At 48.6% G+C, this 27,416-nt stretch overlaps 1 protein-coding gene across 2 annotated transcripts; it reads right to left on the bottom strand.

Annotated features, from left to right (window-relative positions):
* Nucleotides 1-27,416, bottom strand: LOC138096568 (liver carboxylesterase-like). Of its 2 annotated transcripts, none has more exons than XM_068992819.1 (14): nucleotides 27,332-27,416; nucleotides 24,677-24,884; nucleotides 20,946-21,090; nucleotides 18,491-18,624; nucleotides 16,992-17,145; nucleotides 15,200-15,304; nucleotides 13,104-13,208; nucleotides 10,737-10,775; nucleotides 8,061-8,201; nucleotides 6,202-6,282; nucleotides 5,778-5,925; nucleotides 1,633-1,764; nucleotides 577-649; nucleotides 1-312 (listed from the first exon to the last, which is right to left on the bottom strand). In XM_068992819.1, the coding sequence occupies exons 1-14, from the start codon at nucleotides 27,381-27,383 to the stop codon at nucleotides 129-131; spliced, it is 1,701 nt and encodes a 566-aa protein (XP_068848920.1). In that variant the 5' UTR covers nucleotides 27,384-27,416; the 3' UTR covers nucleotides 1-128. The 2 variants fall into 2 exon arrangements, with proteins under 2 accessions (XP_068848920.1, XP_068848921.1); XM_068992820.1 differs by having other exon boundaries at nucleotides 24,677-24,881; nucleotides 27,332-27,414.

Below are 27,416 nucleotides of genomic sequence, written 5' to 3'. Positions count from 1 at the left end.
TTTCCAAATTGAGGCCACAGAAACAGAAACTCCCCCTCCCGGACCTCTGCCACTCCCACTGGATAATTCCTCAGCCTCCACAATAAGACACCTCTTTGGCACACAAACACTTCTAGAGAAACCCCCGTTTACAGCTCAACATGTTTTGATTGTGGGACCTTCTTTGCTGCCTCCTGGGACAGAAGCTCGTTCCAGAAAGCCACTTTCTCACTTTTCAGCTTCTCAGCTGCCCGAGTGTTGACACCAATCTGAAGGTACCCTTCTTTCTGGTCATACGCTGGCCAGTGGGGAAGCCCCTTCCCATTGGGGTTCCTAGAACAAAATCAAACAGAAATTCCCCAAAGCTGCTGTATGGTCTTAGACCTCTTAGATTATCAGGGACCCCCTGGCTTCATTTCTGCCAAAGGCTCATATGCCTCCAGAGATAGGAGGCTGACCATGTCCTGGGCAACCAATCTATCATGGGGAGCTCTCATCTCAGAGGTCACAGGGCAGGGCGTTTGACCATCACATGTTGGAAGCTCCCCCCACCCAACAGACAAGCCCAACCCCGCTCCATGTCTGCCAGCAGCTCACCCATTCCGAGCAAAGTTGGCCCAGAATTTCATCATCATCTTGCTGAGATTGATCTCTTCTTCTGAGGCACCATCTGTGGGGAGGAGACAAAGCCAGTGCTGCTCAAAGAGTGGTTCATGGGCAGTAGCAGCACTTGAGAAATTGTTAACAGATTCAGAAATGGGGGTCTTACTCCAGACCTACTGAGTCTAAGCCTGCATTCTAAGAAGATCTTGGGAAACACAAGTGGACTTCAAACTTGACAGTTACCGACTGAGGCTGGGCTCAGTGAAGGGCTGCAGTCGATCCATAAGCTGACTGCCTTGTCTTCTGCACCCACCCGACTGCCCTTCCGCCTTCAGTGTTTCAGGGACACACCCCAGGGTTGCTGCTAGAGTAACCCCACTCCCAGGATGCTCTCCTTTGGGTCTTTTCTCGGTGTTCTTGATCCACACACATTTTCACAGAATCTGGAAAATAACCAAGCTGCAAGATCCCGCAAAAGCCACCCAACCAGGAAATGCCCAGAGGCATTGGGTGTAACGAACATTTCTGCGATGTGTCAGACACAATTTGTCTGTAATTGCTAATGGTTAAGGCATTGAAGACATCTGTGACTTTTTTTTTTTAATATTACACACCTAGATATATTATGATATTAAAAAATATGAGTTTTAGACAGATAGATGATTGGATAGGCAGACACACGTTAGTCCTGATTCCAGGTTAATAACAACTCTAACTTCACCCTCACGCACATTCTGATGTGTTCTTGTGAGGGCAGAGTGAGTGGTGGCCTTCTAGCCCTGAGCAGGGCCCTGCGGGTGACCCAGCTCCCGTCTTGCTGATGCCCAGGTCTGGATTCTTCGAGCGACCATGGGTTAGGGCACAAGGATGCGCATTCTCCATCAGGTTCATTAGAGCAAGAGAATGGTTGGGACCTTTGTCCTTCCATCCTGTTATGGTGAATTCAGGAAAGTAAGACCTGCAGAGAAGGAGGAACCTGCCCAAGGTCACCAAATAAACTTGAACCCGGATCTCCTAACTCCAAGTTTATAGTCACCAAAGGGCCATCACCTTGCAAAACTGGAATCCCGAAGACAGAGAAGACTTCATCCCCGTGGTCCCCTATCACTGTCTTGGGTTTCACCTCTGGTGAGAAGCTTGGGCGATACTGAAACTCGTACATGTAGGTCGGGACTCCAGCATCTGGGAAACAAGGATTCATACACGGTTCATTTCAGCAGACGCACACTTGATGGTATCAAGGTCTCCACGGGGCTGTGAGCAATCAGGAAATTGGGGGCATGCCTAGTCCTGAGTGAACAACAACAGTATTAATAGCAGCTGCCCATTGTGAGAACCAACTGTGTGCCAACCTTGTGTGTTCCTACAGGAAGCCCCTGGTTATGAGCACATGAAAAATTTTGGAAAAATTTCATCACTTGCTTAAGGGTGCATAGTTGGGAGAGGTGGAAAAAGATTTGAGCTGGGTATTTATTGAATGAGTAAGTGAAGAGTGAATGAATGAATGTTCAAATCTTGAGTAGCTCCATTCTAAATAAATATAGGGGCACTGGGTCAGTTCATATCAGCCCCTTTTGATCACCCATGCACAAGGACGTCCATACACACACACTTTATTGCATTTCATCGCTAACAGGCTAGTCTTCATCTCCTTTGAGAATACCTGCAGCCTGACAGCTGTCTTCCATTATGTCTATTTTTGAACCTTTCCACTGATTTTCACGTGTATTCCAAGAAGAGTGAAGTAAATTCAATGTGTGAGCCTGAGAGTGCAGATTTAAATACAAACCTATGCAGAGAGGGGAAAGTTTGCTCCCGCGTCTCAGGAAACCTCAGTCTGGCATTTCCTATCCTTTGTGTCCGTCCTCTTATGTGCCTTGCTTCCTGCCTGGCCCAGGAAGTGTGCAGTGGCGGAAGGGAGAAGGGGCTGAGGAAAGGGACAGACCCTCTCTCCTGGCCTCTCTCCTTCCCTCTCCTCTCCTCTCTCTCCACCCCCTCTTGAAGCCCCAAGAAGATGTCAGTTTTCCTGCTGATGCTTCAGGAGAGATGTCCAACTTGCTCCTTCAGGGCTAACTCGTGGGTCCCCTACCTGGGGACTTCTGTGCTTTGCATTGATAGTTATGCCACAGCCAGTGACTCTAATGCGGAAGGGTCAGGCCCCAGGGCAGACTGGTGGGGAGATATCACAGCATTGCCTCCCTTCCTTGGATATACTATCACATTTGGAAAATGCCAAAAAAAAAAAAAGGAAAATGAACAAAACGATCACTTATAATCGCACTGCTCAGAGAAACCTCCGTTAATATTTCAGAACTTATTCCATTTCTGCATATGAAACTATGACACTATTGATAATTATGTGTTATCACATATGACCATAATGATTGCTTCACATCATTAAAATTTCCCCACAAAGTAGTTTAACAATATATGCCATCCCAACAGGAGGATGTAAAACAATTTAATTGCCTCCCTCATCTCCCATCTTTGCACTTTGGTTTAGCAAGAGGTGGTTTTTGGAAGAAGCAATCCTCTGTGGTCCCACAGGCCACTTATTAAACAGTTGCTTCAAGGCTGGGGGCTTCCCTGGTGGTTCAGATGGTAAAGTATCTGTGTGCAATGCTGAAGACCCGGGTTCAATCCCTGGGTGGGAAGATCCCCTGGAGAAGGAAATGGCACCCCACTCCAGTACTCTCGCCTGGAAAACCCCATGGACAGAGGAGCCTGGTAGGCTACAGTCCATGGGGTCGCAAGAGTCGGATACGAGGGTCACTTCACATTACCTTACTTCAGGGTCAAGCAGAGAATGCCGTAAGAAGGGGCTTTAACCTTGGCTCTGCCATTTTAAAGTTTTAGAAAGAACTCATGATCCAACCATAGGGGAAAGAACTTTCATGAATGGGAGAAATTATTTTTGGGAGCATGTTGCCCAAAAGATATATTTGTTTATTTTTTTCTTTTTAAAATTTCTGCCTTAAACTTCTGAGATTTATTAAATTCCTACAACCACAACCCAAGTCTTCAAAAGAATAAGTAGGGCACAGGTTTGAATAATAACATTTAGGAACAATAAGAAAAGCAGAGGGAAGGAAAGAGCTAGCAATAAAAAATACACAAATTTAAACAGTGTGAGGTTCTTTTTTCTTTATTTGGTAAGGAGGGGCTTATGAAATTGGCAGCATTATTTTTATTTTTTAATCTGAGTATCTTAATGAAGGAATTAAGAAATATTCATTCTTATATACTGGAAGGAATTTCACAGTATGTATCAAGAACTTTAAAATGGTCCTACAAGCTAGCCTAGTAATTAAACCTTTAGTAACCAAATCTAAAAAAAAAAAATCATCAGAGATTTGGTTAAAGATATATGCACATAAGGCTGAGCATAATGTTTTACAGCATCAAAGTACGGTCAGCCTGCCTCAATATCCAATAGGACAGGAATACTAAAGTAAATTTTAATGTATTATTCCATGAGATAATGGATGCTTTTTATGAGTTTTCATTGACATTGAGGAAATGCTTACCATATAGGATTCCATGAAAAAAAAACACAATATAAAATTAATATTTAAATTATATGTAAGACATGGGAAGATTAATGAAGAAAATACGTCAAAAATTTATAGCAGATATTTCTATGAACTTTGAAGGCTTCCAAGGTCAGAGCTAGCTTTGACTAGAAATTTGACTATGTGTTTCCGTATTTTCAAAATATTCTACAACTGTAAGATGTTAATTTTTATATTCAGAATAAGTTCTCTTCTGTATAAAAAAAGACTTAAGACAAGTACAAAAAGTTTAAAAAAGGAAAGCATAATGTTGATAAAGCCTGGGAATTCCAAGCAAAAATTACTCTGATGCGGGTCTGACACGTCCTGACACATCCAAGATGACTGGGTCAACAGACAATGAAGCAGAGGAAACCACATGTATGGAGAGACAAGACCACGTCTGTGAAAGAACAGTTCTGACCCCAGGCCGCCCCTGGCTGAAGAGCTTTATCCAGACCCTAGGGAGGAGGAAGGGTAACCAGAACCTATCCATGACTGTGTTGAACTGGGGGGACCTGGTAGGTCAGCTGTAGCTACTTTTTATTATGCGCATAGAGTCCCAAATTCTAAAACCCTTCTAGCATGGTTAGAAAGAGTGATCTGGGTCAGAGACCCACGTCCTGCCTTGCAGACTAGATGACAGATAGCTCCTTGAAAGGGAGGGTCCTGTGAGGACCTCAGCAAGGCACTCCAAAAGGACACCTCCTGTCCATGTGAGTTCCTCCATCCTTGGCCCCATGCCCCTAGGGCCCCCTCACACACAGTCTTGGGATATGCTGAAAGGTCCTGCGATAGACCCCGCACACACTGGCATGGAACAAGGCCAGCTGCAGACATCAACATTCTCCAGCCCACTTGCCCCATACCTCCCTCTGCTCCGTCCTTTGGGTTTTCTTGGTCCCAGACAACATTCCTGATCCGACATGTGGCCTCATGCTATCTCCAGCTCCACAAGTTAACAAACTAGTTTGAAGCTATCTCTGACCTTGGAAGGCTTCTAAGACAAAACCGCCAATATTTGCCCTGTGGCCCCACAGACTACTGTAGTTCAGGTGAGGGACCCCGGGGCAGAGACTGTTGGTGTCTCCCCATGTCCCCTGCTTCTGGGCACACTGGCCAGAGTTCCAGCTCCTGCATCTGGAGCTCTTTGCCTGAGGTCTTCGGCAGCCAGAGACCACTCTGCCCACATGTACAGCAGATCAAAGCACCAGGGAATTAACTGCCCTTGGGAACAGCCTTCAACTGATGACTCATCAAAGCTGGAGGATAAATAGCCCAGCTCTCTTGCCGCTGACTGGGGAAAACCCTGAGCCGTGTCTTCTGCTGGTTTCCCAGCTCCAGGTGTCCATGGCGGACACTCGCTTGGCAGCACAGGGTAGACTGACTTCCTTCTCCATTCCTGTCACTTCTCTACTCCTCTACCAGGGTTACCTGGGGTCACCCCCAGATACACTGCCTGCATTTCAATCCTTTCTCAGAGTCTGCTTCTGGTGGAAACCAAAATAGGACAGTGCCCCGCCCCCGGCTATCTGGAATGGATCTTGAAGTTTCTTATATCTTTCTATGCTGAGGGTTAAGACAGAATACAGTGTGAAGCGGGTGGGGTCAGTGTCTCTCTCCTGTACAATGACGAAGACTCACCTCTGTGGTAACGGGCCGTGTTCACAGATGGGACACCAAACAACCCATCTCCAATCAAGTCCAGGAGCAGGTCTTCCTTTTGGGCAGGGTCTTGTGTCCCTCCTAAATACTTGTCAGTGACCACTGGAGCCAGTTCCTCAGGGATGTTCTGAAATAGATCAAAAGGTATGGTGACCACCAAGCCCTAGTGAACAGCCCTGGCTTCCCCAGACAGCGAGGAAGGCTTGCGTTAATGGTGAACCTCTCAGGCCCCATGCCGCCACTCCCGTCTACCCCTGGTGCTGAGGTGGAAAGGCAGAAAAATAGGAGCTAAACTCCCCCATCCCTAGCTCCAGTCTTCATTTTGCCATTAGCTGCTCTGCAATTGGGAACAACCCCCTGCTCATCTTTGGTGCTCAGCCAGTTTCCGTGATTTGAGTCTTACAAGGATGGGGTAGGACTTCCACACGAGTGACGTGGCCATCTCCTGGTCCATCTTGCCTGCAGAGAGTGGGAAGCCCATGAGCTGTTAAAACAAAGGTTAAGCAGTTGTGAAATCATCAGGAAATAGCAGGAAAAACCAAAGTGACCAACAGACCAAACTAAATGGAGGCTGAAGGTCACTTCATCATGCGTTTGTTGGGCATGGGTTTTGGATGAGTTTTGGACTCAAGTGGACTTTCATATCCAGAGACCAAGGAGGGTAAAGGGGATAATGCAATTGTTATGGGACGCTGTCCTAGTCTGGTGTGTATGTGTGTGTGTTTAGACACACACACACACAAACAGTTGGAGTCCCCAGAGTGGTCAAGACAGAGAGGGAAGATTTCGGCCAGCCCAGTGTTGAAGTGAAGGGCTCTGGGGCAGATGACACGGACCCCACAAATACCCCACCTGTGTCAGATAACTGTAAAAAAAAGAGTGGAAGTCTCAGTAGCTCAGTCATGTCTGACTCTTTGCGACCCCATCAACTGTAGCCCACCAGGCTTCTCTGTTTGTGGAATTCTCCAGGCAAGAATACCAGAGTATGCGTAGCCATTCACTTCTCCAGGCGATCTTCCCGACCCAGGGGCTTTACAGGCAGATTTGCTAGTCACATAACTGAGAAAGCCCCCAATCCTGCCATTATGACTTTTGTCCTTTGGTCTAACCTTGGAAGTCATTCTGAAGAACCGCAGAACTCTGCACATAACAACTCTATTAAAACTCAGCCCTAAGAGACTTGACCAAACTCCAGGACAGCTAAAGGAGGCTTAAGGCCATGTCCCCGGGATGACTGCAGGCCCCCTTCAAGAGCTCTGGGCTGCCAGCAGATTTTACTGTTTGTTTCAGCCAAAGCGCAGTGATAGGGCGGTAGGTCCCTGAACTCCCTCTTAGAGCAGTTACTTTAGAATTCTTGTAACTATAAATCTTTTCTTTGTCCCTTTACATGTAAATCTACCACCCAAAGCTGTTTCCTCAAGGACCTAAGAGCCATCTCTATGAAAAACAAACATCCAGGGGATAATTCTCGCTCTCTCCTCCAGTCCCTGTGAGATGATAAAGGCCTAACTTCAGTGGGGGCCTGATTCTACTTACACCGCTGCCTCCTGTTGTAAAGACAGAGGTTTGTTTCTTCTCCAGATAATGCCAGCTAACAAATCCAAGTAGGTAGTCCAGTCACACGGACGATCCACCCCACCCCACCTCACTCCCACCCACTCCTTAAATAAGCTCCAGGCTTTCATTTCAGGGATTGGGTTCAGTTCACAATGGATCATTTCCCTCTAGCAGGGGTGTAACTGAATCAAATCTGTTACCACTTCACCTAGTGTCTGGCTTTGTTTATCTCTGTCAGAAAACTTTTAGAAGTCAATTTTAACTCGGGGAAGCAGGCTCCTCCCACTCTTTCCAGTGAGATGAGGGAGAGCATGGGTGAGGCGGGGGTAATTTATGGAGAAAGCATGAAAGCAGCAAGCCTGAGGTGAGAGGCTGCAGGTTCCAGACCCCACTCTCCATAACTCCTGAGCCCCTTGCCCTGCCCAGGCCTTGGGTTTTTCATCTGCCCAATGATGATCTCTATCAGCCCTCCTGGAACCGACATTTCAGGATTCATAGATGGGAGGACAATCACAGAGTGTGTGGGGACATGGGTCCCCAGAACTGCACCACCCAGATGACAGTGTGGACCATAAGAAATGGTTTCCATGGACATATCAACTTGTATGAAGGGGACAGCTGGCCTGGTCCCAGAGAGAGGTCTGTGACCACAGACGGGAGGGTGATGTGATGGGAGCCAAGTCTACAAGGCCTGCGCTTTCTCACCAGTGGAATAATCCAGCCAAACTCTTGCTTGTTGATTCCGACGATGTATGGAACGGTGTTGAAGTTCTTTTCAGCCAGCATCTCTTTTGGCATCTTTGGCAGCACCACTCCGTCAACCACGGTGGGCAGGAAAGGATAGGTCTGGGGAAGAGGGCAGAGTATTGTCTGTGCCTCCCCTTCCAGGTCACACCCGCATCCCCGTCTCCACCAGCCGGAGCTCACAACCATTATCACACACCTGAGTCCTAACCAGGAGGGATAACTCTGTGGACCCCAGAGGGTAGAACTCTGACCAGGGGACAGCAGTGGTCAGGTGATGGGGAAAGTTCTTCAGTCAATTTGGTATAAAAATATATAATATGTGCATATATTTGAATTATATATATATGTATATATCTATGTCTCTTTCCAGTCTCATTCAGCTCTCAATATTTGTGGTACTTAAGCTCTAAAAAGTTACTGTGACGGACTTCCCTGGTAGTCCCCCAGTTAAGAGACTGTCTGCCAATGCAGGGGACATGGGGTTCAATCCCTGGTCTGGGAAGATTCCACAGGCCTCGGGGCAACTAAGCCCAGCTGCTGCCGTGTGCCTCGAGCCTGTGCTCCACAACAAGAGAAGCCCCAGCAATGAGAAGCCTGCACACCACAGCTAGAGTAGACCCCGACGCTGCAACTAGAGCAGAGCCCGTGCAGGGGTGAAGACACAGCACAGCCGAAAATAAACGAACAATAAAAAAATGAGCTGGGAAGAAACCAACAGCCACCGAGGACTCAGTGGTTCCCTGGGTGATGCGGCTGTAAATCCCTTGGCCATCAGCCTCAACAGTGCCGCCCACTACGCTTTTTTAAAAAAATCCGCCTTCATCTCATAAAGTCACAAACATAGCTTGTTTCCCATGGCTTCGTCACATGCCACAGATGTTACTTTAGCATATTCCTAACCAGCTCACCGAACTGATCGACAAATAGTCTTTTCCTTATTCTGGATGCTCTGCGTTGTCGATCCATTAACACTGAATTCTTGACCAGCAGCACTGTCATCCATGCCTGAAGGCCGTTTGTCTAATACTCGTATTTCTCACAAGTCAGACACATCGTAGGCTGCCTGCACTTTGGCCCACCAGACAGCCCTTCTGTCTGTGCTCGGGGATTATTTTAAACAGCAACACTGACAGCACAAAACTCAAGAACGCAAAAGCTGGCACTAACTAGGACCACGAAAAGATACATTACTGGATTTAGAGATGAAACAAAAAGACAAAAAATGTAGCTCCTTGTCTGATCTCTGTGAAGAAAAGGGAACCCTCCTACACTGGGAATATAAATTTGTCCAGCCACCATGGAGAACGGTATGGAGGTTCCTTAAAAAGCTAAAAATATCATTATTATATGACCCTGCAATCCCAATCCCAGGCATATATCCAGAGAAAACTCTAATTCAAAAAGACACATGCATCTCAATGTTCACAACAGCCCTATTTACAGTAGGCAAGAAATGAAAGCAATCTAAATGTCCATCGACAGATAAATGGGTAAAGAACATGTGATGGAATATTGCTCAGCCATGAAAAAGGATGAAACAATGCCATCTGCAGTAACATGGATGGCCCCAGAGATTACCATACTAGGTGAAGTAAGTCAGAAAGAGCAGGACTAATGCTGTATGATATCACTTATATGTGGAATCTAAAATATGACACAAATGAACTTATCTACAAAACAAAACAGACTCACAGAAAGCAGACTATGGTTACCAAAGGGGAAAAGGGGTCGAGCAGGGATGAATTAGGAGTTTGGGGTTAGCAGATACAAATTTCTCTATGTAAAACAGATAAGCAACAAGACCCTTCAGGGGGAGCCATATTCGATATCCTGCAATAAACCGTAATGGAAAATAATATTACAAAGATTGTGTATATATATGTAAAACTGAATCATTTCACTATATACCAGAAACCAGCCCAACACTGCAAATCAACTATACTTTAAAAAAAAAAAAGACTTTGTTGAGTGACTAAGTCTCATTTGATCCTCTCTACACCTTTTAAGGTGAGACTCCCCAGGGAGTCTGCAGAGAGGCCAGGACTTAGATGCCACAGAAGTAATGCCATCAGAACCTGGTGAAGGGAAGCGTTCGAAGGTGGGAGGAGACTAGGGAGATGGGAGGCTGCTGCTGGAGTTTCCCACAGGGCTGGGAGGAGGGTGGTGTCCTGAGGACTGAATTTCGTGGCTCCTTTCCCCACATCCCTGCAAACAGTGCGACTTGCACAGTCCGTCAACCTGAAACCCCCCAGGAGACGATCCAGGCTCCTCGTGAAGGCTCCTCAAGAGCTCCTTACCCAGTCATCTCCACTCCTCACAGTGGAGGTTTCTCGCTCACCTTCTCCCAACAGGGCATTTTAGGGATGTAAACAAGACCAGGGGCTGGCTGGGGACAGGGACACAGAGTTGATGATGGAGAGCACTGGCCTGGGGGTCGGGGTACTGGGTTCTGGTCTGATGACTGGTCTCCTCCTGGGGCCACCCAGACAGTACTCTATCTCTCTCCGGGGTCAGCAGGGTAAACACAAGGAGCTGCTATGGCTTTGCATGGGAGAATTCCTGTCATTCATATGTAAGTGGAACTTAAGGGTGTCAAGACTTCAAACCCATAATTAAGAAGCCAAAGGTCCTTACCTTTGTTGGGTCTCCCAAGAAATCAAGAGTGAAAAAGTTCTGTGAAGACAAAGACAGAGGTTGTGGTGAGGAGGCTTCCTGGGAGGAAAGCTGACCTCTGTGAGCTGTGCCAAAAGGTACCAAGTGCTCCCTCCTGGCGCCACCCTGGCTGGGCTGAGAGGAAGCGGGCAGGACACCCTCCCCCAGGCACCAGCACAGTGAGCAGGGTGGGGTGGGCGAGGGGGCGCTGCAGGGCACTGCTGCTGGTGCCTGCCCTGCCCTCCACCCATTTCCCCTTCTTCTTCCTCCAGGCAACAGAACCCCGATTTTCTGTTGGGGGACCCCCTGTTCCCGCTCTCACTCCATGATTCCAGGCATCTGTATGTGGCCTCAGGTGCACCAAATCCCTGAATACAGGGACTACTTCAGGGGTGGACATGTGCCCACATTAGTTCAATAGAGTTTACCCAAAACTTTTACTGGAGTTATTGGGAAAGGGGGTTTCTAGGCAGATAGGATATGAGACTAGAGCATGGTTGTTTAACTTCCCTAGGGGCCAGAGCTGCCTAAGAGTGAAGCCAACACAGGAAGGGAAAAGCTGAAGGATAGAGACAGAGTCTTAATCGCATCATACGTGCATCCAGATCCAGCCACGCCTGAAACCATCACCTCCTGGGCTTGTCAGGAAGTTACCGAAAGATTCTGTCCCAGCATACTCCTCTCTCTCCTCAAAGCACTGTGAGATGAGCTTCCTCACCTTGCATTAGAAAATCCTGACTCATACAAACCCACTGAAAATGCTCCTTGCTGTAAGTTTATCAGGATTGTACTGACTTTATTGTTATACTGTAGCTAACAGGCCTGACCAGCATGTATGAGGTCACCAAAAATGGTCTCTCCATTACGTGTTGTAGCCCTGCAATCCAGGTGCGTGTGTCATGCGTGTGTGTGTCTATGTGTGTGTATTAGGGTGAGAAGGTAATCATGGAAACACTTCCACATGATCTCAGAAAACTCAGGAGGATTATAGAGGCTCCGGGTTTTACCAAAGTTACCAATTCTCCCTGTATAAACTGGACCTCTTGGGCCACATTGAGAGGTGCTGAAATAAATTTACATCCTTTCAGGCATTAGAAAGCAGTTGTGTTTTCATTCTTTGAACATATAGGTCACATCATGTGAGCCTGAGAAGCCAGGATCTAAGTCCCAAGGCCACACTGGAAAGGGCTCAGAGTCCAGTGTCAGAGACTTGTTGCTGGGGGTTCAGGAATACCCTCCAGAGTCCAGACAGAGAGCCCAGGTGCTCAGGTTACTCTGGGCTTTCTTTCAAACCCTCCCCGACAGAAAGGATAGTTCCTATTGGCCCAGGTGCTATATTTCTGGGTGTCCATCCTGCTGCGGCTTCTCTGTGATGACACGCTGCCGCAGACATCCATCAAGCCTCACAGGTCACCTTCTCTGTGAAGCATCCTTGCTTAGTATAACAAATACTTCCCCTCTCTGTCTTCCTACCACACAGACCCCACAAAGTACGTGGGTGTGTTTCTCCCTGGAAAGTTCCTTGTGAGCAGGGATTATATGTCCGATCCACGTTTGCATCACCCTCGCTGTTACCACCCCTCCCCGCCACACACACACACTTCACATAGACACATGGATGGATGAAGTGGTCAGTACGCGGAGTACTGGTGAGTCAGATGGACAAGTGGATACATGGAGATGGGTGATGGGTGGATCACTGATTTGGAGGGATGGATGATGGAGTGACAATATTGGTGTGGTGCATGGATAATTAATAATAGATGAATGAAAAGTTTTGAATGGATTTGTGGACTGGATAGAGGAATAATAAGACAGATGAGTAAATGGATGGATGGTTGGATAGATTAATGGGTTGATGTATAGTTTTCCTAGAATAACAACTGAGGCAGAGTCTTAAAAAATCTAGAAAAGTGGCCCACCATTGGCTTAAAAATGAAATGGTTTCTAAGCTAACTAAGATAAAAAGTGATAATCTTTCCAAAAATATTTGGTTTTCATATTTCTGTCCCTAAAGTTCAGGATGGTAGTTACCTCTGAAATATATGATATTTAATTTTTAAAAATATATCTAAAAATGAGAATAGAAAAAAAAGTTTTGATAGATCTAGAGGATTATTAACTGTTCGTTATGTTCTTTTTTTGACTTTGCTAAAGTTTGAGATATTCCATAATAATAAAGACAAACAGTTCCCCATTCAGATCCAGAGGCTGACACTGCTCCTGGGAGGTGAGAAACTGTCCCAGGTAATTTTTCTAGGGCAAGAGGACTGAAGCTGAAATGGTGAAGCCTGGAGTCAGGTTTCCAGGTTCAGGGGCTTGTTTTTCCAAGAGAATGGATGCACTTACCATCTTCTGTGTTACCTCCAAGAGCTCGTCCTCCGTCTTCTGGCGCAGGCAGTGAACAAGGACAGCCGAGGTGATGGTTTTACACCCAGCAAAGGCAGCAATTTGCTGTAGAGATCACAGATGACAGTAGAATTCAAGAGCCATGCCTTTCCCTCCATCAGTACCGAGGTGTTCTGTCCCAGCCTCAGTTTCTAAAGGCAGCCCGTGGTAGCAGAAAACACCCCAGACCAGGACTTCCCTGGTAGCCCAGGGGTTAAGAATCTGCCTGCCAGTGCAGGGGATCCGGGTTTGATCCCTGGTCTGGGAGGATTCCATCTGCTGCGGGGCAACTAAAGCCCCGCACCACAACCACTGAAGCCCCTGCACCCCACACCCCATGCTCCGTAACAAGAGAACCCACCACAGTGAGAAGCCTGTGCACCACAACGAGAGAAAGCCTGCACACAGCAACAAACACCCAGCACAGTCAGAAATAAATACATGATTTTAAAAAATAATAATAAAATTAAAGTTTAAAACACTAAAAAAAAAAAAAAAAGAAAGAAAGAAAGAAAAAGAAGAAGAAGAAAGAAAAAGAAAATGCTCCAGATCAGTTTGTGTGGGTCCTGGGTCCCAGGCATGCCAATGATACAGCCTCTGCTCTGTTACTTTATGTCTGTTAAAATGGGCACAGTATCCTTGAAACTGAAGAGAGGTATCATGGAATGGAGCTTAAAAATGTGGAATCCACAATCCCACTGTCTAATTTCAAATCTTGGCTCATCCAAGTAACAGCCATGTGGCCTCAGGCCAGTCACTGGCAAAGTAAGCTGGGGGGAAGACGCAGCAGAGAAGTCAGGTGCCAGGATGGTGGGGCACTGGAGAGTGTGCACGGCTGCCTGGAGACGGGTCCAGGGTCTGACATGCAATCAGGGCTCAGGAGATGTTTGCTAAATAAATGAAATGACCGTAAGGAGTGGACAGAGTGGGGAGAGAGAGAGAGGGAGGGAGGGCAAGAATCAGAATCTTCGATTCCGTCACTGTCTCAGATTCCTCCCTTTAAGTGTGGCTGCTGGCCCCACCCCTCCAGCAAACCAGCCCGGCCAAAACGCTCTACATCACTGACTCTAAGGCACACTCCTCAGCAGGGCCTTCGTGTTGCTCACCCTTCCCTGTCTTCCTAACATTCTCCAAATAAAGGCAAAGTCCCCACTAGGTCCTATGTAGCGTGGCCCTGCCAATGGCCCCATCCTCAGCTCTTTCCAGGTCCTGTTTGCACTTTCTGCCCTGGCCACATCAGCCTTCCTCACTCTCTCACTTGAGGTACCTCCTCCTGCCACAGGACACTTGCTCAGGATGTTCCCTCTTCCTAGATATTCTTTTCTTACCAAGTAATTTACTGCTTATCCTTCTCATCTCAACTCGCTGATCATTAGTTTTTGCCAGGAGCCTTTCCTGATAACTTCTCCCAACACACTGGACTAAGTGCTCCTTTTGGATTCTTTTGACATCAGGTGCCTCTTCTCTATTGCTCTAGTCACGGTGGACATTTTACAAGTTTTGCAGCTGTATAATTATGACTATCTCCTAAATTATAATAGAAGCTTCAAGAGGTTGCCAGATGTCAGACTACATCAAAACTACTTGTTGAGTGATGGAATGAATGAATGCTCCAGGAACCGACCCCAGTCACAAGCCCCCAGGGAAAATCCACTCCAGGCTCACATGAGGCCAATGAGTTCAGCAGACTCAGACACTGAGGGAGGCAACACAGATGACAGGCCGCTGCCCGCTGTGCAGCCGCTCACCACACCTGGCGCACTTTGGGACGCGTGTTCAGCGCAAAGTGCACCGGGGCTGGCAGTCCAGAGTCACGAGCCCGAGCCCAGCTCTGCCCTCATCACTGGCTGACCCTGGCAAGTGCTTCTGCTCTCTGCCCCAGTTTGATTAGCAGGAGAACTGGGAGGTGGGGCGGGGTGTGTCCTCGCCCTTCCTGGTCAGCCACCCTCACTTCTATGACTCTTTGAGGATGTCAGCCAGACCCTGTGATAAGAAAGGGCCCTGACAACTTCAGCAGAGCAGAGCACGGTGTAGGGACAGTCCAGTGTGAGACCTACCTTAGCTTCAGCCTTAGAGTCCTTCTTGACCAGGCCAGGAATAAGGGCAACACCACTCTCTGAGATGGCCCGGTGGAAAAGATTCTTGGCCAGAGGAGATAAAACCTGGGAGGAGAGTGGCAAGAAAGGGAGTTTATGCTCACAGGGAGTGGGGTCTTCAAGAGCTATACCCACCCATAGCCCTGTCCTGGGCTGTTCCCATGGAGACCATGGGGCTCGGTGGACATGACAGGTCCTTCTTTGACCTGACTGACCTTGTTCCCTAGACTGACCAGAGGGTCCAGCTTCTCCAAGAAAACCTCCACTAGAGGGAACCGGGTGTGCAGAGTGAGGCATGCACCGATCACAACAAAGTATCTGAAAGGCAGCTGGAAATTTCTAGTGTCGATTTAAACACACAGTTCTGATTTCCCATTTCCATTACTCAGGATTTATTTTAAGGAAAATGATCTGGAGGCAAACAAAAATCTCTAAGTTGTTCATGTTATTTATAACGTTAAAAAGTGGAAATAACACAAGGTTTTAATATATGACATTGGGTAAATAAGGTATTTTTCATTCTTACAAGGAAATACTAATGACTATACACACAAAACATAAATAATAATTAACGGTTAGGGAAACATATATGCTATAATGTAAAGGAAGCTTTTTTGTTTAAAAATTCATAGATATAGATAGATGATAGATAGGGGGATTCATGGAAAAAGGGCTGTTCTGGTGGCTCAAATGGTAAAGAATCTGCCTGCAGGGCAAGAGACCTGGGTTCAGTCCCTGGATTGGGAAGATCCCCTGGAGGAGGGCATGGCAACCACTCCGGTATTCTTGCCTGGAGAATTCCATGGACAGAGGAGCCTGGTGGGCTACAGTGCACGGGGTTGCAAAGAGTTGGACACAACCGAGCGACTAAGCACAGGACAGCACAACAGCATGGAAAAAAGACTAGAAAAATGAAGCTGTCCATGGTGAGAATCACTGGCTAATGGGATTGCGGATGAATTTTTATTGGGGGGGGTTATCTATGATTTTCTTTTTTCTCCATTTTATAAAATATAAAAAATTCTCTCTGAATATTCAACTATGATCCCACATGTTTTAAAAATATAGTACTAGTGCTCAAACGTGAGGGAGCTGGAGTGTTTCCCACGGCTCCCAGCACCCTCTAATCTGGCGTTCCGGCTTTGCTTCCCTCGCTGTCTCCCCCATTCCCATTCCCCACACCGCGCTCCCGGGTCCTGTCTGCGTCCCTTGTTCCTGTCCCATCCCCCATCCCTCCCCTTCTTCTCCTTCTCCCCAGCCCAGCTCCATCCCTCAGCCCCAGAGACTGCCGCCCTCCCTCCTGGGCATGGACAAGCCACCAGGGCCCTCAGAGGGGGCCTCCAGTGCTCATGACTCCTGAACTGTAGGCCTGGCTTCAGGTCAGACAAGGACACTCAGACCAACCTCAAGTTGGCTCCTCTGATTAATCATTTACACACACCCCTAATCTCAAGAGAAGTGAGGCGACTCCTAACGTTAAAATGATTAAGAAGGAGAGGATGAGCTCAACAGACACAGGACAGGAAGAGAGTGTCTGTCGCAGCTGTGGCTGCAGCTACGGCCCCGGAGGCTGAGCTGAGCCCTGAGCTTCCTGGGGGCCAAGGGGAGTCTGGCCTTTAACTCTTCACCATCTGATGCTGCACAGAGTCGGGTCAGCCTTGAATGCAGGTCTTAGAAGTAAAGGTCCCAGGACTAGATGGGCTGGTCTGCAAGGGGTCCCAACAGCAGCCACATCAGGGCCAGGAAGACTTACAAGAACAGACACACTTTCCGCTCCTGCTGACTCTCCAAAGATGGTCACAGAGCCTGGATCCCCTCCAAAGTTGGCAATGTTCTCCTGGACCCACTGCAGCGCGGCCACCTGGTCCAAGTGGCCCCAGTTCCCCCGGCTGTGCTCGTCCCCTGTGCTGTGAGTGAGAGGACAGGGTGGGGTTGGGAGCAGAGATGTCCCGGCAGGGCCCTGGGGACCAGAGATGGGGCTAGGGGTCCAGGGGAGCCTTCTGGAAAGGACTGGGCTTCCACAGCCCTGACACGGGGTCTTCACTCTCCTGCTGTCCTGCTCTGCTACAGGGCTCTGCAGAGCCATCCCGCATCTACTGACTGAGCATCTGCTACGGTCGGGGTGCAACCCTGGCTCAGGTGGCAGAGGAGAGGCCGGGGGAGAGGAAGTGGGGTGAGTACGTGCAGTTACACTGTCACTGGGAGCAGACACGGGCCGTGGGGGAAGAGCTGAGGGGTCTCCGTGAAGGGGACACATCCTGGGACACGACTCCCCTGGGACAACCCTCCGCCGGCCCACAGGTCTTTTCAGGGAGGTGACCACCCCTCCCCCGGGCCACCCTCGAGCATCTCAGGGTAAGAGGTCCTGGCACCAGTACATTCGGGAAAAGCTCAGTAACTGCCTGCTGGAAACCTGTTCCTGTCCTCAGAGAATCCACGCAGGAGACTCAAGCCTTCACTCATGCATGTGCCAAATTCCCGGAAGGAAATGGGGTAAGTGGGCCCAAGGCTCCTCCCAGTAGATGTCCCCTGGAGTCAGATGCTCCTTACAACCTCCCAGCTCCAGGCACCCGCTCCTTCACCTACTAGACTTCCTGGAGCTCCCACATGAATCTGCTCCTTCCTTTTTAAAAAACAATTAATGTATTTATTTTAATTGGAGGCTAATTACTTTACAATATTGTGATGGGTTCTGCCATACACTGACATGAATCAGCCATGGGTGTACATGTGTCCCCCATCCTGAACCCCCCTCCCACTTCCCTCCCCATCCCATCCATCCCTCTGGGTTGTCCCAGTGCACCGGCCCTGAGTGCCCTGCTTCATGCATTGAGCTTGGACCGGTCATCTATTTCACATATGGTAATATACATTTACTTCCCCAGGAGGAAAGATGTGTGAGCCTCTAAGTGCTGTGCTGCATGGTGACCGTCATCTTGAAGATACTGCAACATGTCAGGCAGCAGAGTGAAAAGGGATAAGCAGTTCAGATGAGATGACAGCTGGGTTGGGCTTGGTAGGAGTAATAGGAGTGTGTCAGCGAGATTGGGTGTTTTATGTGTAAGAGCTCAGAAGTGAGTGCACCAGGGTGGCTGGGGAACGAGAAGGTAGGTGGAGCCCAGTTAGGGGGGCACTCAGATGTCTTAGCAGGAAGCCTAGCAAGGAGCCCCTTGAGGGCGTGCATGACCAGAGTGGGGTCCTAGCACCCCCACCCTGGGGGCAGTGTGCCACCAGGAGAGTCCAAGGTCTTACCTGAAGAAGCCCCAGATGCCCAGGCGGTACTGAATGGTCACCACCACCACATTTTCATGGGCAGAGAGGGCCAGCCCGTCATAGGTTGACGCTCCTCCCATCAGCAGAGCTCCTCCGTGGATCCACACCATCACCTGGAGGGGGGGATGCAACCACAGGGTTACAGGAAGCAGAGCTGGGGAAGACCTCAGAGGCAGGCTTGGTCACCTACCCATTCTCCAGCTGCGGCCCAGGCCAGCACCCCACTCAGGGCACCCTGGCTGCCCCTGCCTGTCTCCCCTGCCCCAGTGCCACCTGCACTCACTGCTCTTCATGCTGAGAACATCATCATGGGAACAGCCAAGGCTCGAGCATCATCTCCTCCCCAGCACTCCCGCCACCCTCACTCCTGGAACCCTCACTCAGCTCAGAACACTCAGCATGCAGAAGCCCTTGGCTAGAAGCTTGTTTCAGCTTCATCTTAGTTACCTTCTGAGTGGCGAATTCAGCTTCTCAAGTGAATGAATGATCATGTTAAGAAGCCTATGCCCTGGGTGGCACCTCATCTTAATATACCTTCCGGCTGCCTCCTTCTGCTCCCCAAATCTCATCCATCCTCCAAAGCCCAGCCTAAAAACCACCTCCTCCAAGAATTCTTGAGCCATTTGATGAATATGATCTGAAAACCTACTAGGTGCCAAGGACTGTGGTAAGAATTGAGGCCATTCATAATGTACGTCCCCAAATTTAAGGAGTTCACATAGCAAGAAAGTGAGAATAGCTAAAGTAATATTATAATGATTTTGTTATCAAAAATTTTGAAGAACTCATACATGAACTATGTACCAAGTATTATTTTAAGCATTTAAAAATAACCCATCCATGAACGAGGGACTACTATTATCCCATTCCATGGACAGGAAAATGAGGGCACTTAACCACTCTGAGGTCACGCAGCTACCAGGCAGTGGAGGCAGGACTTGAACCCAAGCAGTCTGGTTGCAGAGTCCACATGTTGAGCCACCCAGCACCCAGCAGCCAATGGCCGTGCTGCAGTAGGTTGGCTGTTGGGGCTGGAGGAATTCCTTCCCTTCAACTGTAACTAATGCATCAGGAAGTTGCCTCGTGTGCTGTGTCAGACACTGCCATAAATCTTCATATTCATCACTGAAAACTCATGTGTGATTATCCCTGATTTGAGGAAACAGAGCCAGGTCTCTCAGGCAGCAAAAGACAGAACTAGTATTTACACCCAGACTCTGCAGTTCCAGAGCCTGTGTCCACACTAGAGGTTCTCCAGCCTCAGGTTCCCGGAGCCCCTGCTCCTCCAACACCTCCGATCCTTGACTGCCTCCTGGTGGAGGGACTGAGTTTGCAGTCATCTCTTGAGTCCAGACTGAGCCAGGGGCTGGTCAGCAGCGATTTGCTGAAGAATCTAGTCCAGCTCGGTGCACATCCTCAAAGGCGGGGGCTGTGTGGTCATAGTTTTACGTTCCTCTTTTCTCTTAACCCCCACTTCTAGCTACGTGGGGGAGCACTAAGTATGTAACAGGCAAATGAATGAATGCCTGACTGACCAATGTCCCCACCTCTTCAAGCTTCTAGTCCCAAGTTCAGACACCCTCCTCCACATCTGGGCACCATGCCAAGGATGTTCCTGGGAGATGGCTGGGTGTGCGTGGCCACCCCAGTCTCTACCCCCGATGACCCCTCCTTTTCTAGCAGACCAGCCCCACCCTCTAGCCTGAGTCTGGAAGGCTGCCCTGTCTCTGGGCTCCATTTATTCTGGAAATGCTGACTCACTGAATCACTAGCCTGGGCCAAAGACAATTAGGAAGTGAAATTAACTACAAGAAAATCTTGATAGTTGGCAAAGGAAAGGGCAACCTTGTTGCTCCAGGCTCTACCCCCCAAGCTGTAACCCAGAAAGCTGTCAGAGAAAGCCTCTGTGTGCTGAGGAAAGGCCACACACAGGCTCTGTGCTAGCGCGTGTCAGAGCGCTCCCGGCTGTTCCAGGAGCCCCATACTCCAGTCCTGCCAACCCGACTCTGTGACCGCGCTTTCCCCTCACTGGACCTCAGTTTCTCTGTCTGTAAAGGAAGGGTTGATTTGTTGGCTTATCTCCAAGATTCCTTCCAGCTCTAACTTTATGGAAATGATGTTTTACCCTCTCTGGGTATCAGATTCCTAATCTAGCAATTAAGAGTCATCCTTCTTGTCCATCTGTTAGCATGAGAGGCCCTGGAAAAATGAAATGTGCATTACAGATGTGCAGCAATCTCTGCCAGGGGCCCTACTCTGGCCGAGGGGAAACAGAGGTGTGGGCCACCTGCGCTCCCTGATGTCAGGTTTGGCTGTGGTGCACAAGAAAGCCCTGGGGCCCCAGAAGACCCTTGGCCCAAGACGCCCCCACCCAACACTGCCTTCATCCCCTTCCAGTCTACCCCAGCCTTGCCCAGTGGTTCCCGTCGCTTACCGGCAGCCTGCTTCTCTTCGTCAAGTCAGCAGGGGTGTATATGTTTAGGTAAAGACAGTCTTCAGAAAATTTAGGCTTAACGCTCTCCATTCCATTGCTAAGGAGGTCTGAGGCCATTTCCTCAAACATTGCGTTTTGGGAGCACCTGGGAGGGGCAAGGAAAGAGAAGAACTCCTGATGTTCAATCAGAGCTGACCAAGGAGATGTCTCCTGTAGTGAGGCCAGGTCTTGGACTGGGAGAATTAAGCCTGTAAACAGAGCTGTCTTACCAGATTCCAGACACTGGAATGGGTAGGAGGCTCCCTGGGGGGTCAGAATAGGGGGCTCTAGGGCTCACCAAGGTCTCTGGGGAGAGTGACTAATGAGAAGGCCTGGCACCTCCCCCTTTCAGGAGACTTTGGAATGCATTGTGTCAAGAAGATGCTGCTTATGAGCCTGGAAGTGGATCGTTTCCTGCATTCCCTGCTTGCAGTTGTCTCTCTGCTGCATAGCGAGTGCAGGGTGCTCATGCTCCTCTACAGGTCAAGCAGGAGTTCCAGTTCACGGGAGACTTCCAAAAATGGTGAGAAGCCACTCTGTTGGCAGTCATTCAGGCATGCAACAGGTCAAGGGCTAAAGATTTGTGGTGCAACATTAGGAGAGCTTGGTTCTCGTTCTGCCTCTGCCACTTGCATGCCGGGTGACCGTGGGCAAGTTCCTTCTCTGTTCTGGGTCCCAGTCTGCCATGTCTAAGTGAGGGGAATGATTTCTATATGGGTCTTGCAGCGCTGACATGCTAAGATTCTGTCAGCTCATCTTGTCAAGTGTTATGCATTGCCCAAATAATGGATCTGAAAGATCCAACAGTGGTAACAGGCAATACTTAATATTTAAAAGACACTTGCTACTTGTAAGGAAAGCTATGACCAACCTAGACTGCATATTAAAAAGCAGAGACATCACTTTGCCCACAAAGGTCCGTACAGTCAAAGCTATGGCTTTTCCAGTAGTCGTGTATAGATGTGAGAATTGGTCCATGAAGAAGGCTGAAGGCTAAGGAATTGATGCTTTTGAATTGTGGCGCTGGAGAAGACTCTTGAAAGTCCCTTGGACTGCAAGGAGATCCAACCAGTCAATCCTAAAGGAAATCAACCCTGAATATTCATTGGAATGACTGTTGCTGATGCTGAAACTCCAATACTTTGGCCACGTGATACTAAGAGTTAACTTGTTGGAAAAGATCTTGATGCTGGGAAAGATTGAAGGCAAGAGGAAAAGGGGGTGGCAGAGGATGAGGTGGTTAGATAGCATCACTGACTCAAGGGAGATGAATTTGAGTCCAGGAGATAGTGGAGGACAGAGGAGCCTGATGGGCTACAGTCCATGGGGTTGCAAAGATTCAGACATAACTTATGGACTGAACAACCACAAAATCTTCAGGTCAGGGGCTTCCCTGGTGGCTCAGTGGTAAAGAATCTGCCTGCCAGTGCAGGAGACACAGGTTCGATCCCTGATCCGGGAAGATCCCACATGCCACGGGGCAACTCAGCTTGTGAGCCACAACTACTAAGTCTGTGCTCTAGAGCCTGGGAGCCTCAACTGCTGAAGCCTGCGCGCCCTGGAGCTGGTGCTCGGCCAGAGACACCGTTGCAATGAGAAGCCCACGCACTGCAACTAGAGAGTAGCTCCTGCCGTCTGCAACTAGACAAAGCCCGCACAGCATCAAAGACCCAGCACAGCCAAAAATAAACAATAAAATAAATAAAATTATTTTAAAAAATCTTCAGCTCAGACCCATGATATGGGTTCTATTATTATCCCCATTTCACAGTTGAGAAAACTGAGGCACAGAGAGGTTATAGAACCTGCTGAAGGTCACACAGCCATGAAGAGTCAGACTATGCACTGCTTATGTTTCCAAGGACTTTATAAGCCACATTTCCAGATTTGCGGAAAGCAGGCATGGTGGCCCCCAGTCCTGAGGTGCTTGGATGACATAGCTGTCAAGTGACTGTCAGAGCCCCATAGAGACCCTCCTGATTTCCATCCTGGGGGAGCTGTCCCCAGATCACCAAGGCAAGGGGATACAGTATTCATAAAAGGATACAGTAAAAAAGTAATGGGAAAGAGAGTTCAACATCACTAGTATTGAGATAAATGCAGAATAGACTCTAAAATTATATAAATAATTATGATGCTAATAATTATTATTATTTTGCCTACTCAATAGCCAAAAGATTTTTTAATAATCTCAAGCATTGGCTAGGGTCTGGTGAATGAAAGTTCCCATATATTAATGGAAAGAGTGTAGCTGGGACATTTCTGGAAGGAAGTTTAACCAAAGATGATACTCTTTTACTCAGAAATGTCATTTCTTGGGATTCAGCCCCAATTACTGTGAATGTGCATACCGGTTTGGCTATAGGATGTTCATCACAGTGCTAATTATATTATCAAAAATATCAAGGAGAACTTAATGGTCCCAAAAAAGAGACTGGGTAAATAAACTATAACTCAATACCCAATGTAATATAATGTCAGGCTGTGGTATGCAATGACATATAACCATGTTTATGATACAAACGAGCAAAGCAGACATCCAGAGTATCTGTATCGGGCTTCCCTGGTGGTCCATGGCTAAGAGTCTGCTTTGTAATGCAGGGACACGGGATCTGGGAAGCTCTCACATGCTGCGGGACAGTGAAGCCCGTGTGCCATGACTGAGTCCGAGCCCTACAGCCCATGCTTCACAACAAGAGAAGCCACTGCAAAGAGAAGCCCATGCATCTCAACTAGAGAGTAGCCCCTGTTCCTTGCAACTAGGGAAAGCCCACGTGCAGCAACAAAGACCTAGCGCAGCCAATAATAACTTAATAAACAAAATTTTTTAAATTATTAAAAAAACAATAAAGTATCTGTATTGTGTGATATGATACTGTGATCTAATAAGAAATATATCTTTGGTCTTCCCATTTCCTGCAAGGAGTTCCTAAAACCCTAGGAATTTCCTAAGTGAAGAAAGTGACAAACGCATCATTTGCTGTGTTAATGAGGTGGTTCTGGACCTCACCTAAGGGTGGACACTAGCGGCAAGAAGCAGATCCTGGAAATCCCCAGAGATCCAAGCATGTAGATGTCCTAGGCGTTCTGGGGCATGACTTTGACTTCTTTGCCCAACGTGGACACCGTGACTAGGACACACCGAACATTGCTCTCCTCCTTACTAGGCAGCAGTCACACCTGGGAGTTAGGAACTGGCGATACCCCAAAGACTCCCCACCCACACACCTCCTGGCCCACCTCACTCCCCAGCTGCATCGAAGATCAAGATAGAAGAATAAACAGAATCATTACTTCTGACCTGCCCACACCACTGCTCAACTCCTGGTTTTATTCCAAAGCACTTAGCCCATTCTTACATATTATATAATCTTTACCTTGCATATTGCTCAGGATCTGTTTTTCCCTGCTACAAAGGCAAGCTGCATGAGGGTGGGATCTTTCTTTGGGTCACTGACGGGTCCCAGGAGACTAGAACACGCCTGACACACAGGAGGTGCTCCAGAAGTATTGGTTGAATAAAAGGCTCTACAGTACTGTGAGAATTCTGGAATGCTGGTGAGGATCCACACTATCTTGGGGATTTCAGAATAAAGTATGAGCCCCTCAGAGGATCGCCTTGGCTCCTTCCTGAATCCCTTTGAGACTAACATCCCCACTGAAAGGTGCCAAAAGCCACGCCCCCGGCTTACATGGGAGGGTGAGAGGTGGTATTCTTCACGAAGCTCCATGGTTCTGCAGGCTGCGGCGGAGCAAACCTCAAGGATCCAAGAGGAGGCTTGGCAAAAGGAATTCCCAGGAAAACGCCCACAGGCTGTGCAAATCCTTTTAAGCTGACATGTTTTCCCAGGACTCTGCCCTGAGCGGTGTCCACAACAGGCGGTGAGGGTGGCAGCCCTGCTGGACATTGAGAGGAAGTGAGGACACGTCAGTGGTGAAGGTTTGAACTGGATTCTGGGTGGACTTTGTTACCTTTGCCACGTGATCTTGAATGTCCTCTCAACTCTCTAAGCCTCTGCTTCTTATGTGAGGAGAGTGAAGCTAACTGTTCTTCCTAACTCACAGGGTTATCAGAGAGAGCGAGACTGGGGGTCACATCCTGTCCGTCCCATTCCCATGGAGCAGACAGTTCCTTCTCACTGAGCTCAAATGCGTCTCCCGCAGTTGCCACGTCAGGCCTGGTCCTCCCTGCTTGTGGACATCCTGCACCTTCATGAGGCAGGTGGCCTTCGTGTTGACCCCTGTTCATACTCATCTCTCAAGTCCTCTCTTGTCCGTCCTCAACAGCTGCAGTTTGTTTAAGCATCCTAACAGGAAATGATTTCCAGCCTCTCACCCTCCCAATTGTTCCCCTTTAGATACAGATAAAACAACAACCTCTCCCCCAAAGCATGTGGCCAGAACAGAGAAGAATAACCCAGATCTGGTCTTATAAACACATCTGATGATAGCCTTCAAGAGACGTGAAGTGGACAGATGCCCGACTGGCAAAGGTGATAAAGTGGATGATGTGCTGTGAGGCATAGGCAACAATGGTGGCAGCAGCGGTTACCCCTTGAGGTACATGTAAGGATGTGTATTGGGTACGTTGTGCCACGTGGACATTCCAATGACAAAAGCCTCGCTAGGGAAACGTTAATATGTCCGTTTTACAAAAGAGGTAACTGAAGAAATGGAGGGCACCAGTATGGATTTTTAAAAGATGGAAATAGACTGACTCTACCCAGATAAACCAGCAGAAAGGGGGTAATCAGCTTCTAGAGTGCTTCTTACTCTGCTCTCCCCTCGGTTCCAGGCCTCTCACAGTGTCACAGCACCAGGAAGAGGATTAAACCCAGTGTAGACTGGACAGTCAGAGCACTGGCTCTGGTCTCAGGAGACAGGGATAGAATTCAGAGCATGATTTTCCAGCTGACCTTGGATACATACCTTTCCCTATCTGAGCCTCAGTTTTTCCATCTATAAAATGGTACAGATGCATTCCGAGGTCCCTTGCTGCACCCTGGTATTAACCATGTCTTCTATGCTATGTATTCTGATGCTTTGACACCCGGAGCCTTGCTGATACTGGGGGAACTGCCCCTCCCAGAGTTAGCCAATCCCTGGAGATAGGAATGAACTTTCTCTTCCAGCCTGCCAGAGGCTGAACCCCAACCACCTTCTTTATCAGGCCCCCCACAATGGCCACTATCAGCCTGCCCTAATCACGCCAGGGCAAAGTACCTAACAGTTGTGGGCACTCCCTAAGCCCTAGAGTGTGGCAGGGATTGGCTAGTTCCCTTATCCTATCCAGCCCAACCCACCCAACCAAGATAAAGTTCTTGCCCTGATTCCTCCCTTCTTCCTCTGCCCCTGACACACCTCATCTTTGAGCCCACCAGGTGATGTCACGGCCCCTCCTCTGGGACACTGGGAAAAGCATCTCTTAGATGGCAATTGGCTCCTGACCCATGGGCTTTACCACATCTCAGAGTGTCTATTAATACACTGTAAGTTATAACAACTCTTTTACTTATGAATCATTGTTTTTTCACTTTTTCCAGTTGCAGACACTCTTTAGAAACAATCCATTTCACAGTTACAACAGCGCAATGATGTAGATACAGTTCTCACCCCCATTTTAGAAGTGCAAAACTGAGACACAGAAAAGAAACATCCCTTGTCTAAGAGTACACAGCTACTGAGCGCTGCCTTGGATGGGAACCTGCACACTGACTCCAGAGTGCACATTAATACTCCGTTAACCCACTTTTGGAGAAGGCAACGGCAATCCACTCCAGTACTCTTGCCTGGAAAATCCCATGGACAGAGGAGCCTGGTAGGCTGCAGTCCATGGGGTCTGGACAAGACTCAGCGACTTCACTTTCACTTTTCACTTTTATGCATTGGAGAAGGAAATGGCAACCCACTCCAGTGCTCTTGCCTGGAGAATCCCATGGACGGAGGAGCCTGGTTGGCTACTGTTCATGGGGTCGCAAAGAGTCAGACACGACTGAGCGACTTCACTATCTATCTATCTATCAGAGTCCTGACAGAGCGCGCTGCTGCGGGACCCGGCAGCTGCGGGACCCGGCAGCTGCGGGACCCGGCAGCTGCGGGACCCGGCAGCTGCGGGACCCGGCAGCTGCGGGACCCGGCAGCTGCGGGACCCGGCAGCTGCGGGACCCGGCAGCTGCGGGACCCGGCAGCTGCGGGACCCGGCAGCTGCGGGACCCGGCAGCTGCGGGACCCGGCAGCTGCGGGACCCGGCAGCCTGTCACTGCTTTGCCCCGTATGCCTCTCCTCCACCTGGTCCCCCACAAGGATTCTCAAAGACCGCCCGCTATTTGCACTTCAGAACGACTCACCCCAAGCCGTGGAAATGGCGAGGGAGGTTAGGACCAGAGCGACGAGCCCCATCGTGGCAGGACAGCAAGCTCTGCGTCCTCGGGT

This window comes from Capricornis sumatraensis, chromosome 20 (assembly GCF_032405125.1).
Source record: "Capricornis sumatraensis isolate serow.1 chromosome 20, serow.2, whole genome shotgun sequence".
NCBI classification, from domain to species: Eukaryota; Metazoa; Chordata; class Mammalia; order Artiodactyla; family Bovidae; genus Capricornis; species Capricornis sumatraensis.
Note: the sequence above shows the minus strand (reverse complement) of the source record. Positions and strands in the feature narration are given on the sequence as shown.

What these genes read in the sequence shown, in the direction of transcription:
- LOC138096568 (XM_068992819.1), bottom strand. Translation starts at nt 27,383, where the DNA reads ATGGGGCTCGTCGCTCTGGTCCTAACCTCCCTCGCCATTTCCACGGCT. An exon ending in CGCCATTTCCACGGCTTGGG is followed by an intron (nt 24,885 to 27,331) that starts GTGAGTCGTTCT and finishes CTCAATGTCCAG; the next exon opens with CAGGGCTGCCACCCTCACCG. An exon ending in TGGAGGTAACACAGAAGATG is followed by an intron (nt 10,776 to 13,103) that starts GTAAGTGCATCC and finishes TTGTCTTCACAG; the next exon opens with AACTTTTTCACTCTTGATTT.